A 12,846-nucleotide genomic window follows, 5' to 3' on the forward strand; every position below is an offset into this window, starting at 1 on the left:
CATCGAGTTCAAGGTTGCAGATGAGCCGAGACAATATTAAATTCTCTCCCGACGGCAGCTTTTCCATTAGATTGGACTTTAAAATCTCCTTTTGCACAGGAGAAATTCTATCGGAACAATTCCTCTCGCCATCGATTATTAAAAAAAAGAAAAAAAAAAGTGATATCTCTGGACAGTGCAGAATCAATATCGCTAAGCTATCTCATATCTATCCGTATAATGCCTCCAGTTAGCCAATCCTTCCAGTTTAGAGGTCAAGGAGTTGACTTAATCTCCAAACAATTTAGCTACTAAGCCAGAGACGAACCAATTTCTGTGGAGGCCACGGTCATTATTAGGGAAATACATTAGACAAACAGATTCGTGATCCCTCGATGAGATATTGATTAAAGTGTGTTGAACGGCTGAGGAAGCGGCTCGCCATCAGGGGACTGACGGCAGTCCGCAGATTACAGTGATGTGAGCTGGGGGGGGGGGGGGGGGGGGGGGTGTACCCCTGCAGCGGAATACCACCAGGACTCTGTGGATAACCAGCAGCCTTTATGATGTGCGCCGAGCCAGGTGAAATCCACCCCCATCGTCTTCCACGACTTCTTCCCGTCACGCCGTCACTCCATGTGACTTCACCTGTTTCTGGCACATCACACCGCATCTTACCCTCATTATGGAAATCAAGAGGTTGGCTTAGCAGCAGTCATAATTTATTACATCCAAGGCCAGAAACAGAGAAGGGGAAGATTTATGATTATACACGTATACTTTAATTTCTTTTTTTTTTTTTTTTTTTTTTTTTAAACACGATGCTTCAAGAGCATCTCTGCTGTGCACGTTTGGGTCAAATCGTCCGTCGACAATAAATCTTGGCGATTGATAAAAATGAGAATTTCACAAACAAAAAGTGAGTCGGCGCGTGGACGATGATTTGAATGCCGTGGCGGTTACTGGATGACACCCTGACCTTTACTTCCACAACAACATGTAATTCAGTTGTCGTCGCCGCTTTATGCGCTTCTGAGAATAATGTCCTCAGATTTGTGTAATTAAATGCACACGCACGTACGTGTCGCCACCGCCGTCACATCGCCACTTAACCGCCGGACGACTCTGCAGCTCCATCTCATTAACCGAGCACAACATCTTTGTTTTTTTTGTGCTTAAAACAGCATGGTAATGTGTGAGTTATCAAACGGAGCCGGTTCTACTTGAGATACTGCCGTCAGCACGGGGCCGAGAACACACTGACTGCTGCCTACTGCTTAAACACATCTTTACACAGCGTAATACACACAGCTGCTGCTGTGAGGGTGTCACAATTGTGCATCGGGGCTTTAAAAAAAAAAAAAAAAAAATGCCTGCGATATGCTCTGCAGCTGCAGGACGGTCTTTGGGGTTTTGCACGGGCTGCTGCACCTATTGGCCTTCAGCTCATTTAAATTGCACAGTCAATCTGTGGTGTTCGCTCATGCTAAAGAGAGGGACGCAAAGACATTCTGACGCGGAGCCTCGATTCTTCACAAGCAACAAGAATGCAATTTCTCCTTCGAAAAAAAAAAAAAATTCACATTTCTCATTACTTTTTTTTTTGACAAGCATTTGAATATCTGTATGGACTTAATTTCATGCTCGACCAGCATGTCGCCACAGATACAAGTAGAAATAGAACGAATGCATCAGAAGCCTTTGTTTTCTCTTTAAATTATTGTCACATTCGTCAAGAGCTGCTGTCAAGTGTTCACAATGCCCACACAAAGTTTAAGCCCTTTGATATTTTCTTTTTTACCGTTTGCATAAGCACACAATTCTAATGCATCCTGCATTAAAATGCAATAATTTATAACATATTTATCTCATCCATCAATGAAAATTTCACAGTTCTCACTTGGAACCTTCAAACGGATCATTTTCATTAATTTGAACATGTAACATAGAATTTCATATCACCACTCGTGTAGTGTCGCTCGGTTGACTTGTTAGGATTGACTGAAAAGTGTCTGGAGCAGTTAAGTCAAAAACGCTATAATTTTAAACATCACATTTTATTTGAGCTCATGAAATTAATCGTAGATGCAAACAATCAGGCTTCTTGGGGGTTGAGATGCAGTAAAGAACTTTGAAGGTGAAATGTTTGTACCATCACTGCAAAATCATAAGTATATGAGCCAATAGTGCAGCTTTTTCCCCATGGTCCAGCAGAATTCTGAACTCAAAACAGTAGAGCAGTGTTACTTCTAATGGTTTTTAATACATGCAAGTCTCCTTCCCGGATTTATTCTATTTTATAGGTTTTTAATGGATTGTATTGTATACATCTTGCCTGTCAATATACATTTGTAATTCGTAATCTAGCCTTGCTTTGGATTTTATAAACATTTAAATCAGCTGTAGGATGACAATACAGCTACTCAACTCTATCATTAAAACCAATTGAATGCTTCAATTACTCACATTGATTTCTGCAAATAAATGATCTCAACAATATGAGATGTAGTCTATATTACAAACATATATTACAAATATATGTATATATATATATATTAAGTCTTATAGTGTTTGTTAAATGAGGAGCTGAAGAAAATCCGGCGTGTCTTTGTGACACCTCTGATTCACCGGAGCGTGGCGGCGGCGGCCGAGAGCAGCAGAGGCAGCAGGAAGCCGGGACACGCGTGTCGGCCTCCCGAGGTGAGAGTCGCCCCGTACTGGTGCAGGAGCTGCAGGGCCACGCCATTCGTCCAACCGAAACCCAGCTACAGGAAAAGGAAATGTTTTGCTTCATATAAGTCACAGACTCCAGCAGCTCGCAGGAGTTAGTGGTGGTGAAGATGACAAAAAAAAAAAAAAAGCTGAATGCATGATGGAGTTTAGTACTTGAATGAATTATGCAACAAGCTATTTTTACTGGTTCTTCTCACAATCTAAAAAATAAAAATAAAAAGGAGGAGTCAACAGAAGATGTGTTTATGTTAAGAAGCAGGAGAGAAGGAAGAAGAAGAAAAAAAAAGAATTGACGGGGCTTTGCATGAAATTAGGTCTTGTGTGAGCCTAAGCACATTAGTTTTACACTGCCAAGACATGAAAGGAGATACCTGAACTTCGTATTCTCCTCCACCGCCGGGTTTGCCATCGCCATTCACATCATACTGTCGGGAGGGGGGAGGGGGGGAAAAAAAACAAAAAAAAACCACATTCTGAGCCGGCTGCGTTATCACCTGGCAACACCGGCTCGGAGTGAGAGAGAGCAGCCGTAAGACACTCACTTTTTCAAACATGGCCTCGTATTTCATGTAGGCTAACCAGTTCGTCTTGATCCATCGCTGGGCCAATTCAAATGAGAGCTGCTTTGCATCCTGGGAGGGAAGTTTGGATAACCCTGGAAATACAAGATGTGAATGATGAAAACTAAAATACAGAATTTTCTTGTTTGCTTTGAACTCCAGCGCAGTGGAAGATTCTAACATGAAGACCACCTGCCTGATGCAAGAGAAACTAAAGTCCTTGTACACAGAGGAGAGGTTAGTTAGTACATACTTCACATTCAGACGCCTTCATTTTCCTCACCCTTCAGAAATCCCCCTTGGAGTCAATATGTGTTCAAGCTATATTTAGTGCGACAAAAAGCCTGAAAAAAGAAACCACTTCCCTCATGAGTGTGTGTGTGTGTGTGTGTGTGTGTGTGTGTGTGTGTGTGTGTGTGTGTGTGTGTGTGTGTGTGTGTGTGTGTGTGTCCTGCAACAGCAGAGGTGGTGTGTCTTCAGATGAATTCATAACCGCATGAATGAGAGTTTGCAAAGTGTCTCCAGAGCACGGCGCAGCCTTCACCTGGTACGACAACACACACGATAAAAGACAGCGTTTGTCAGAGCAGAGCCACCTCCTCCTATTCATCCACTTTCCAGTGTGTGTGCGTGTGGGGCATGTGAGGCTCCAATCCGGTCAAACCACCAAATAAAGTAAATAAATATTTCAGAGAATAAAGAATAAGAATACATTTTCTTAAACAGGTCATATTGTGCAAAATTTCCAACAGTACTAATCGTCCCCTTACATGAAATGGCGCACTCCCACTCCCACTCCCACTCTCACTCAACCCCTAAATTGTGTCATCGGGGGTTTAACCAATCCAAATCAATGTTACTATCAAACTCACCTCAAAGCCATGCTGTGAGTTTGTAGAAAAATCCATATTGCAACAGCTGGACACGTCACTGTACTAAAAGGTTGGATTAAAATGTGCTTCATGTTGAGATTGCAGTAATTTTCTATAGAAATCATTTGTTTTTCAAGAAAGGATGGACATTTACATCGTACATGTACTCACAACAAACACAAACCAAAAATTATTTTACAATTTAATTATAGCAGTAATTTATCGGTCCGGCACAATCAAGATGAAATGAGGTTGAATGTGGCTCCTATAATGGAATGTGTGTATAGATTGGCATTTAATAATACGTCTCCACTTTTAGAAGTATAACCCAGAAGTAGATTTACTAGTTTGCGCTCAGTAGTGCAGTGAAGAGCCATGTTGCTATTTCAGTAAACTTATCAATTTATGTTTTGTCATACATTTCTTTTATCCTGGCTGCTGTGTTCCAATCATGCTCGCCTTGATAGTTTTACATATTCGTTGATTCTTCTTGGATTCTCTGTGCTTTATTGTAAATCATATAACACTGGTATTGATAAAAGGTGAGTTTTATTGTCCTGACAGAGACGAGATAACCAACTAGGATAAAAAAGAGAACCTTTGATACATTAGACTTATTCTGCATGTTTCTTTTATGTCTGTCTCTTGATTAATTCCAAGATTCAATTAGTTATTCAGCAATAAATATAAATATAACTTAAAAAAAAAAAAAAAATCATTTACAAAAAATGTAAATCAACATATCACATTCATGTAGCGGTGTCAAATTTAAGCCAGTGGGGTGAAACCAGCCCCGAAGAGGCTCCAATCCAGCCAAAACACCAGGCAAATGGAAATTTAATTTTTAACGCAACTTTCTTAAAAGCAGCGGACATAACGCAACACTGAGACCCGCCCGAGACGTCTGTGATGCTGCTCTGGAAATTAGCATTGGCCTCGAAGCCAAGCTGTCAGGGTGAGTTCACGATCACTTTTTGGACATTTCACTGTATTTGGAAACATTAAAAGTGGCTTTATGTTGGCATTAATTGTTTCAATTTGGGGGGAAATGTAGGTGTTTTTCAAAACGTACCCTCTGTGCCACAATAAAGAATGTATAAAAGGTTTTTGTGGCACATTTTCACCGGTCTGATCCACTCGAGATGAAATTGGGCTGAATGTGGCCCGTGAACTAAAACGAGCTGGACACCCCCGTTAGAGCGCATCTTACTCATTCCATGTATTTAAGCAGCAACCAACGCCACCGGTGCAGGCACCCTTATATTTAGGCACAGCAGGAGACCTCTCTGATCAGCATTCACTCCACTTCAGCATGAATTATCGTCAACCACCCGTGACTTCACTTGTTCAGCAATTGGTCCTCCTCCAGACCACATTTGGCGATAAAGACTTCACAGGTGCATGAATTCACTCGTCAAAGCGGCTCGCACTCGTACACTTATTTCCTGCCTCAATCACAACAGCTCAATTCTAAGCTGCAAATCGCCCTCGTCCATCAGGAGACTGCTTCAGCAACATCAAGAACGTTCAAGTCAACCCGTCGGTGATCGCAACGCTGTGGCCGTTCCGCCGTCGCCTGATTCCACATAAAGTAAAGCAAAAATAATTATTTAAAAAAATTTAAATCTGCAGGTCCAGCAAGTAATCTGGTATCAGTGCAGCAGAGAACACATTCAACATGGTAAAGACAGAAGTGAAGGTACAATCCCCCTAAAGAAAGAGTAAAGACCCAGTGCCTTGTGTGGCGGCCGCCTCCAGTGCTGCATGTGTGAATGTGATTAATGTAGAAGCGCCCTGGGGACCGCTCCAGGGGACCAAAAGCGCTATTCAAGTGAAATCCGTTTACCATAGCTCCTTTACGGGCATATTATAGCCTCGCTATGGAAGATCCCATCTGGACACAGATGTGGGGAATATATTCAGAGCAGTTCCTGCATTTCTTACACCTCGACATACAAACACGTCAAGAAAAGGAAGTTCATGTTCATTTGACGGCGAACTAAATGAACCCCGAGACAATAATCATTCAGCTTGAATTCCTTTCAAGCTGATCATTTCACATTTCTCCTCACGATGTTGCTTCCGAAACGCAAAGCCACATCGGAACACCATGAAACCCAAGTCAGTGATTTGACTTTTGTCGTGTATTTTAAGACGGCGACCGGAGTGTTGAACAAATGCCGACTGACTGCGAGCTCCAGGAAATCCTCCTGGCGGCGGATGGGGGGGGGGGGGAAGCGGGGGGGGCATACCTTCAATGAGCATGTGCTGCAGCGGGGGCCACGCGTTGGGATAGTCCCACTGCTGCCCGGACTCCCTCAGTGACGTCGGCACTCCGTTGGGAAACTGCAGAGCGCCACTGGCCTGCAGGCACATGGGGAATCAAGGGCTAGAGCACTCTGCAGTGTGTGTGTGCCATCTGCTGGAAGCTGCGGAGAACCTTTCTAAAAGCACATAATACATGTGGATGGAGTACAGAGAGGAAAAAAACAAAAAAACGCTCGTCTCTCCCATCATCAGTCACTGTCGAGGAGCACTTTATGAATCCTCTTATTTTCCCAGAGAGTGGCCAAGAGTGGAAGAGGAGCTGCTGGGCAGCTGTGAGCGAGTCTTTGAATGTATGCAGCTGTGTTGACATTTGCCAAAATGTCAGTGATTATGCAGCCTCCTATGCGAAAGAGCATTGACACTCCCAGCATAAATACATCATTTCTCACTTAGCCCCACTATTATCTGCTCATGCATCTAGTTTTATATGTTGATGATAACTGTTCAAAGGTAACAGTGGGATAGTGGCGAGTACTCTCCTCTCGTAGCACGAATGTCCCCGGGTCGGGATCAGGGGCCTTTTTTGTTTGGATTTTGGTTATTAGAGTCCAAAAACATACATTTGGGGTAAACGGGCGTGTCCTGTTATTAGTGAACAAGTGGAGCAGGAGTAAACCGATGTCTGTGACTGAGAAGTGTCCAAATTATGCAACAAATATCTAAATAAAAGAAAGAGCCTGTCAACAATAAACAAATTCAACTTCAATTCAGTTCAATCATCCCTAAATGTGAATACGCATACTGTCCATCTCCGTGTCCTGTGATTGGCTAGTTGTACAATACATTTTCCACATAATCTGTGATCAGTGCAGCCACCCAGGGCTAAAGTGATGTTAGAGATGGATGGATTAATGTTTTTACTATTTTCTTTTTAAGTCTCAAACTGAATTTCTATTAGATTTTGTGAGCTGCTGGAGATCTTGAATTTCTCTCCATGGGGATGAATCCATGTATCTGGTGGGTTGAGAAAACCCTGTGCAACACAAAAACATTAAATATACACGTTTATAAATCAGTACGAGTCGAGGAAAATGTGTTGGGCATCAATGCAATTTAGATTTTTGTCGAAGTTGGCACTGCCTATCCATCCTTGTATCGTGCAAATATGTCCTCCAAGTTCCAGAGATTCACCGTTTGAAGTGCGATGAACCTTCCCATCCACAAACCTTCAGGTACTTCACGGCCCTCTCGCCCATCTCAGGCCGAGAATAGCACTGCGCCCAAACGGGCGCGAGGTTGGAGGGGTAGAAGCGGTTGTTCTTGGCGTGAGTCACCAGACTGTAGTCGAACCAGGCCCCCTCCCGAGCGTCCCACAGCACGGCCTCCACCGCCTCCAGCCTGCGGGCTGCGGCGCCGTCGTACAGCGCGGCTGAGTCACCGTCACCTGTCAGGAGGCGGCACGTCGCCGTTATGCAACCCCGGTGAGGAGCGCGAAAGCCTGCGCGAGCGCGGTCCAAAGGCACGGCTGCCGGCGTTCTCACCCAGCGCGCGGTGGAACGAGGCGAGCGTCCTCTCGTTGCGGCACAGCAGAGCGTTGAGGTCCACGGGCAGGATGTGGCCGGTGGCGGTGTCTCTCAGCGTGCCGTCGTCGTGGCCGTGGCCGTCGCCGCTCGCGTACCAGCGGGAAGTGAAGTCCCAGCCAGACTCGGCGCCCGCATTCAGACCCATCCACAGCTGCCGTTTCTGGGCTGAGGGCAGGAAGGAGAAACACCAGTGTGAGACTTATGGAGTCACAATGACTCAGCATCTGAAATTCACCACTTATTCATGCATGTAATTTTTTTTGTTTGTTTTTACAGCAGCTGGAGTAAGAATAAAATATGCAGCCTCATGTTCTTTGTTTATTTCTAAAGGCTGAAAGGTTTTTTTTTTTTCTTCTTCCTACCAAGAGGAGAACATATTAACCTTGATTGTTCTCAATCTCATAAACCTCTATTAAAAAATATCTTCAGGAATGAGTGAAAACACATTCTGGTGGTGAAATAGTTACGCATTCTTGTTGACCAAATGTCATTTGCATCAATGAATCAATGGCAGTAGGCAAGTTTGTATGTGATGGGATCCAAATGTAAACCATCCAATAAATAAAAAAAAACAAAAACCTCAACAAGAGATGATACTTCCAAAATAATGTCAGATTCTTTGCAGTGCAGTAACTATAATGTTCCTTGTAGGAGAGAGGTTTAATTTTCCTTTCCCCCCCCTCCTATCTCCTGAAATGAAACGAGCACCGCACAGCGATTTATTGTTGGCTCATAAAGGATGATTGACTCGGCCATGAAGACTACGAACCCTAATAAGCCATTACCATCCGGGAGTCCTTCGGCTAATTCCACATCGTCTGTGTAAGACTCGGGCCTGTGACGAAAAGATTAGAGCAAATGAAGAAAACACTGCAAATATGTGCAGAGTCACGACGGAAGATACGCCAGACGTACCTGGGAGAGGCCACTCCGACGTGAAACCGGTTGAGAACGTGGGCCGTCCCATCGACAGCCACCGACCGGTTCAGCATCCAGAAGCGGTACTCCTCCTCCAGAACAGGTAAAGCTGATCTAAAGCATCCGCAGTTAGAAGAAAATCATTGAAAAAGGAGAGATGCTACAGTTTAGAGAACTTTTCAAAGTACCTCGGCATCATTACCGAGACAACTTAAGGAACCATTTTCTAATTAGGTTCAGATTGGGGGTGGGGAAAAAAAAAAAACAACCTGAAACACCAGAGGCACAGAAAGGCACGACGTCTGGGCTTTTAATGTTTAATATGCCTCTTCTTTCCCCATCCTGAAAGAGACGAGTTAGCTGAAGAATGATAACGTGTCTGGCAGGATGTCAGCTCGGGCCTAAATATCACCTGAGGAACTCTTTATCCTCGGTTGCTTGATAGTAGCTCTCCACCATTAGAGTGAGGAATGGAGGCTGACTACGCCTTTCATAGTAAATCCGCCCACCATTTGGAACAAAGCCATACCTGCAAAAAAGAAAAAGAGAAGGAAACCTTTATTCCAGAGTTTGAGAGCTCCATTTCCAAAAGTGCCACAACTTGGCTTTCCAAATGGCTTATTATCCAAAATGACCACGCGAAGCGACCTGCGACGAGCCGGGCTGTTATAGTAGCACCGTAAAAAGATGGAACAGCGCCGCAGGGCCAACCTGTTGACGAGGTGGAGGAAGTTCTGAATCATCCCATGGGCCGTGCCTGTCATCTCGGACAGCAGGAGGCCGTTGATGACCCAGTAGGAGTCCCTGTTGAGCACAGAGCAGCGTCGCGTCACCGTCTGTACCGGGCGCCAGGGTGCTTCTCTCTCGGCGCAGACCCCCCCCCGGGCTGAGCCGGGCTCTGATCTCAGCCGGCTCTGGCCTGGTGAGACGCGGCGGCTGAGTGAAAAGCTCCGTCGCTCACCCACCAATAGTAGAGCTCCCTGAAGCGGCCCCCCGGCACCATGACGGGGTGGGGGACGTACATCTGAGAGTAGCGCTCCGGACGATCCCCGACTTCGCTGCGGATCTGCAGGAGAGACGCTTTTTAATTCACGAGCATATTTCTATGAACGGTGATGCTTCTCTGCGTTTCAGAAGCACATCTACACATAACGAAACAACAACACGCAACTGTAAACTCAGGCTACGGTGGAGATCTGGATAAACTGTCTCCGGTTGCATCTAAAGGGGGGGGGGAGATGGAGATTTACATCAGCCGGAATCCTGTACACGCCGTGCGTACAATATATTTGAAGCTGTGAAAAAAATACATATTTTAAAGGGTTGTTTGTTTTTTGTCTCTGCCTGGTGCACCGTCACCAGAACGTTTTGCTGGGCTGCTTACATCTGTGTTTCTCTACATCACGAGCCTTTTAACATTTTGAAACTTTCTATTTTTTTTTTTTTATTTACTTTCATACTCAACATATTTTAAAAGGTATTTTGCACACTTGTATGTATTTTGATGCCAGAGGGAGCAGCACCCGCAGTTTCATTATATCACTCCTATAATGACAAAGCATTCTATCCTATTTCACCGTATTTGACTGAATCTGATCAAACATCTAATGAGAAACACAAACAAAGTGAAATGATTTGATAAGATATTTTATCTGTATACAAGCTATCTAGAGCCACAACTCATTCATACTTTCTTTTGCTGTTCTAAAAACGGAAAACTTAAACTGAAGTGTAGCTGGGACACTTGTTAAAACTAAAAACAATGAAAGTGCAATCTAGAGAATAAAATAAATCTGAATACATACGTCCACTGAGGAAAAACATTCAACACAAATATGGAGGCTAATCTGAACTTTCTTGACATACAACACTTGCACATCATTATATTATATTGCATTATCTGATTTACTATGTTTAGTAGTAACCAAAGTATGAATAAGTAAGAAAAAACAAAAAAGGAACTAGACTTTGTGAAAGCACTATAAAGCCTAGAGAATCCAACGTTTACCGAGGACAGATTGAAACCGTCTGAATAGAAATAAGAAATTACATTTGAATTTGAGAACAAATCATTTTAACTGAGGATCCAAACACAAGGCCAGTGGGACAAAACTGGCCCGCAAGAGGCTCCACTGGTTTTGTTAAAATAGACATTACAATTTTGTAACCTCTGCACCACAACAAAGAAAAACTCCAAAGTTTCACTTTTAAAGTTTATTATGGCACCATTTCACTGGTTCAGCCCACTCGAGACGAAACTGGCCTGCACGTTTCCTCTGAACTCAAATGCGTCTGACACCTCTGATTTAATAGTTTTACACATGGGTGGTAGATCAGTTTCATAATGACTCACTCGTACAGCTGGCAGGCTCGCCTCTGGAGAGGAACTTTAAAGATTCTTGTGACAGGCTGTTGATCAATCAGAAAGAGCTAATGGTTTTTGACTTGAAATGTTGGGATGAACTGGAATACAACTCGTATTGTTCAACACACAACTTTTAAAGTGGAAAGTTTCAAGTTTGTCAGATGCATTTTTCCCCCCAGTAGAACACACCCATAGGCGTGTCTGGCTGCTAACTATTGAGGCATTACAAAAAGCCCCGGCTCCTCTACTTGGGTGCATAAAGTGTGAAAAATGTGCATCTAGAAGTCTTCCAAGCAAATGTGACAAAGGCAACCGAAGGTGTCACACCAGAGAAAGTTGAAGCGGTCGAATTTACCACTCTGCTTAATTATTAAACCACCATTAATTCGGCAACAATCCGTCACCTTTCTGCCAAGAGACTTCCACAGATGATGGATCTTTGCCGCCCAGTTACGCAGTTCATCATCCGCTATTCCACTGAGGAAACTCGGCCTGCACACAAGTCGACGCAGGACAAGTCCTTAAATTTTGACAAAATATGCACCCCCCCCCCCCAACCTCATCTTCACGTCAAGTAAGAAAAGCTCTCAGCGTTGGGCCTCGGGACGCCATTTCTCACTTGTCATGCCAGTCTGATGGCGTCCACGACTCAAACTCCGTCCCCGGTTTATCAAAGTACGCCCCGAGGAACTCCTGCAGTTTGACAGGTGGGACAATCGCGTCGGGAAATCCTCTGGAAAGGTTGTGGAAAGCGGACAAAACAACATCTGCAGGGGAAAAAAAAGGAAAGAAAATGCATAGACGCAGAGTAGACATTACGCAAACCATTTCCCGCCTTACCAGGAGACTCCTTCAGCTTCATGTCAACGAAGTACTTGTCGTCATCGAACAGTTTGGCGCTTTGCACCTGATGCAGGATGGGCCCGGCGCAGTAGATTCCACTGCAAACAAGCTTTGTAAGCCAACATTTGTGTAATAGACTTACAGAGCGCTGCAGGCAAGCAATAAAACCACATAAAAGGTGATAAATAAGCTGATGAGTGCAAAGGTCTGGTCAGCGCCTAATAAAGCAGAACAAACGTCGAGAAAAATGATTTCCTCCCACGAACTCGCAGAAAATTAGGGGAAAAAAACAACTGGATTTAAGCAAGCGAAGTCACCGTTCTTCTAGATAAAGTAGAAAGGGTGTATACAAGTCCCGGTATTGTTTTGAGAATAAGTTTAAAAAGTCTGTTTCCTGTCTTACCTGTCACACGGCGGGGGCAGCGCCCCCCTGACCCAGACACACAGACTCAGCAGCGAGAAGTGAAACGGCTTTAAATTCCTCATTTTCTGTCTCTGAAGAGACGCAGCAGCGAGAGCAGGACCTGAGGGAGCAGGACCTCGGACTGGGAGCCGACCAGCTGCTGGTTGGAGTTTTACGCAAGACTCGAGGAGCGAGCCGTGACGACACACCGACGCCTAGCTTCAACGCCACGCTTTCACAAGCAACAGAGAACAAATGCAAAAACACCACAGGGGTAAATTTCAGTGAGCTTTATTTTTTTCCAACAAAACTTTGATTCCAA

The 12,846-nt window shown here is 44.2% G+C and overlaps 1 protein-coding gene across 1 annotated transcript; it reads right to left on the bottom strand.

Moving 5' to 3' along the window:
• Nucleotides 1–2,595: 2,595 nt before the first annotated feature.
• On the bottom strand, nt 2,596–12,652 carry treh (trehalase (brush-border membrane glycoprotein)). Its single transcript, XM_080513176.1, has 15 exons — nt 12,525–12,652; nt 12,119–12,219; nt 11,898–12,045; nt 11,683–11,770; nt 9,879–9,979; nt 9,625–9,717; nt 9,326–9,442; nt 8,911–9,027; nt 8,781–8,830; nt 7,954–8,160; nt 7,639–7,856; nt 6,397–6,508; nt 3,255–3,367; nt 3,084–3,137; nt 2,596–2,744 (listed from the first exon to the last, which is right to left on the bottom strand). Exons 1-15 carry the CDS (start codon nt 12,605–12,607, stop codon nt 2,604–2,606), a joined length of 1,743 nt encoding a protein of 580 aa, XP_080369302.1. The 5' UTR covers nt 12,608–12,652; the 3' UTR covers nt 2,596–2,603.
• Between the last annotated feature and the right edge of the window lie 194 nt (nt 12,653–12,846).

Source organism: Blennius ocellaris (assembly GCF_963422515.1).
Source record: "Blennius ocellaris genome assembly, chromosome: 2".
Lineage (NCBI taxonomy): Eukaryota > Metazoa > Chordata > Actinopteri > Blenniiformes > Blenniidae > Blennius > Blennius ocellaris.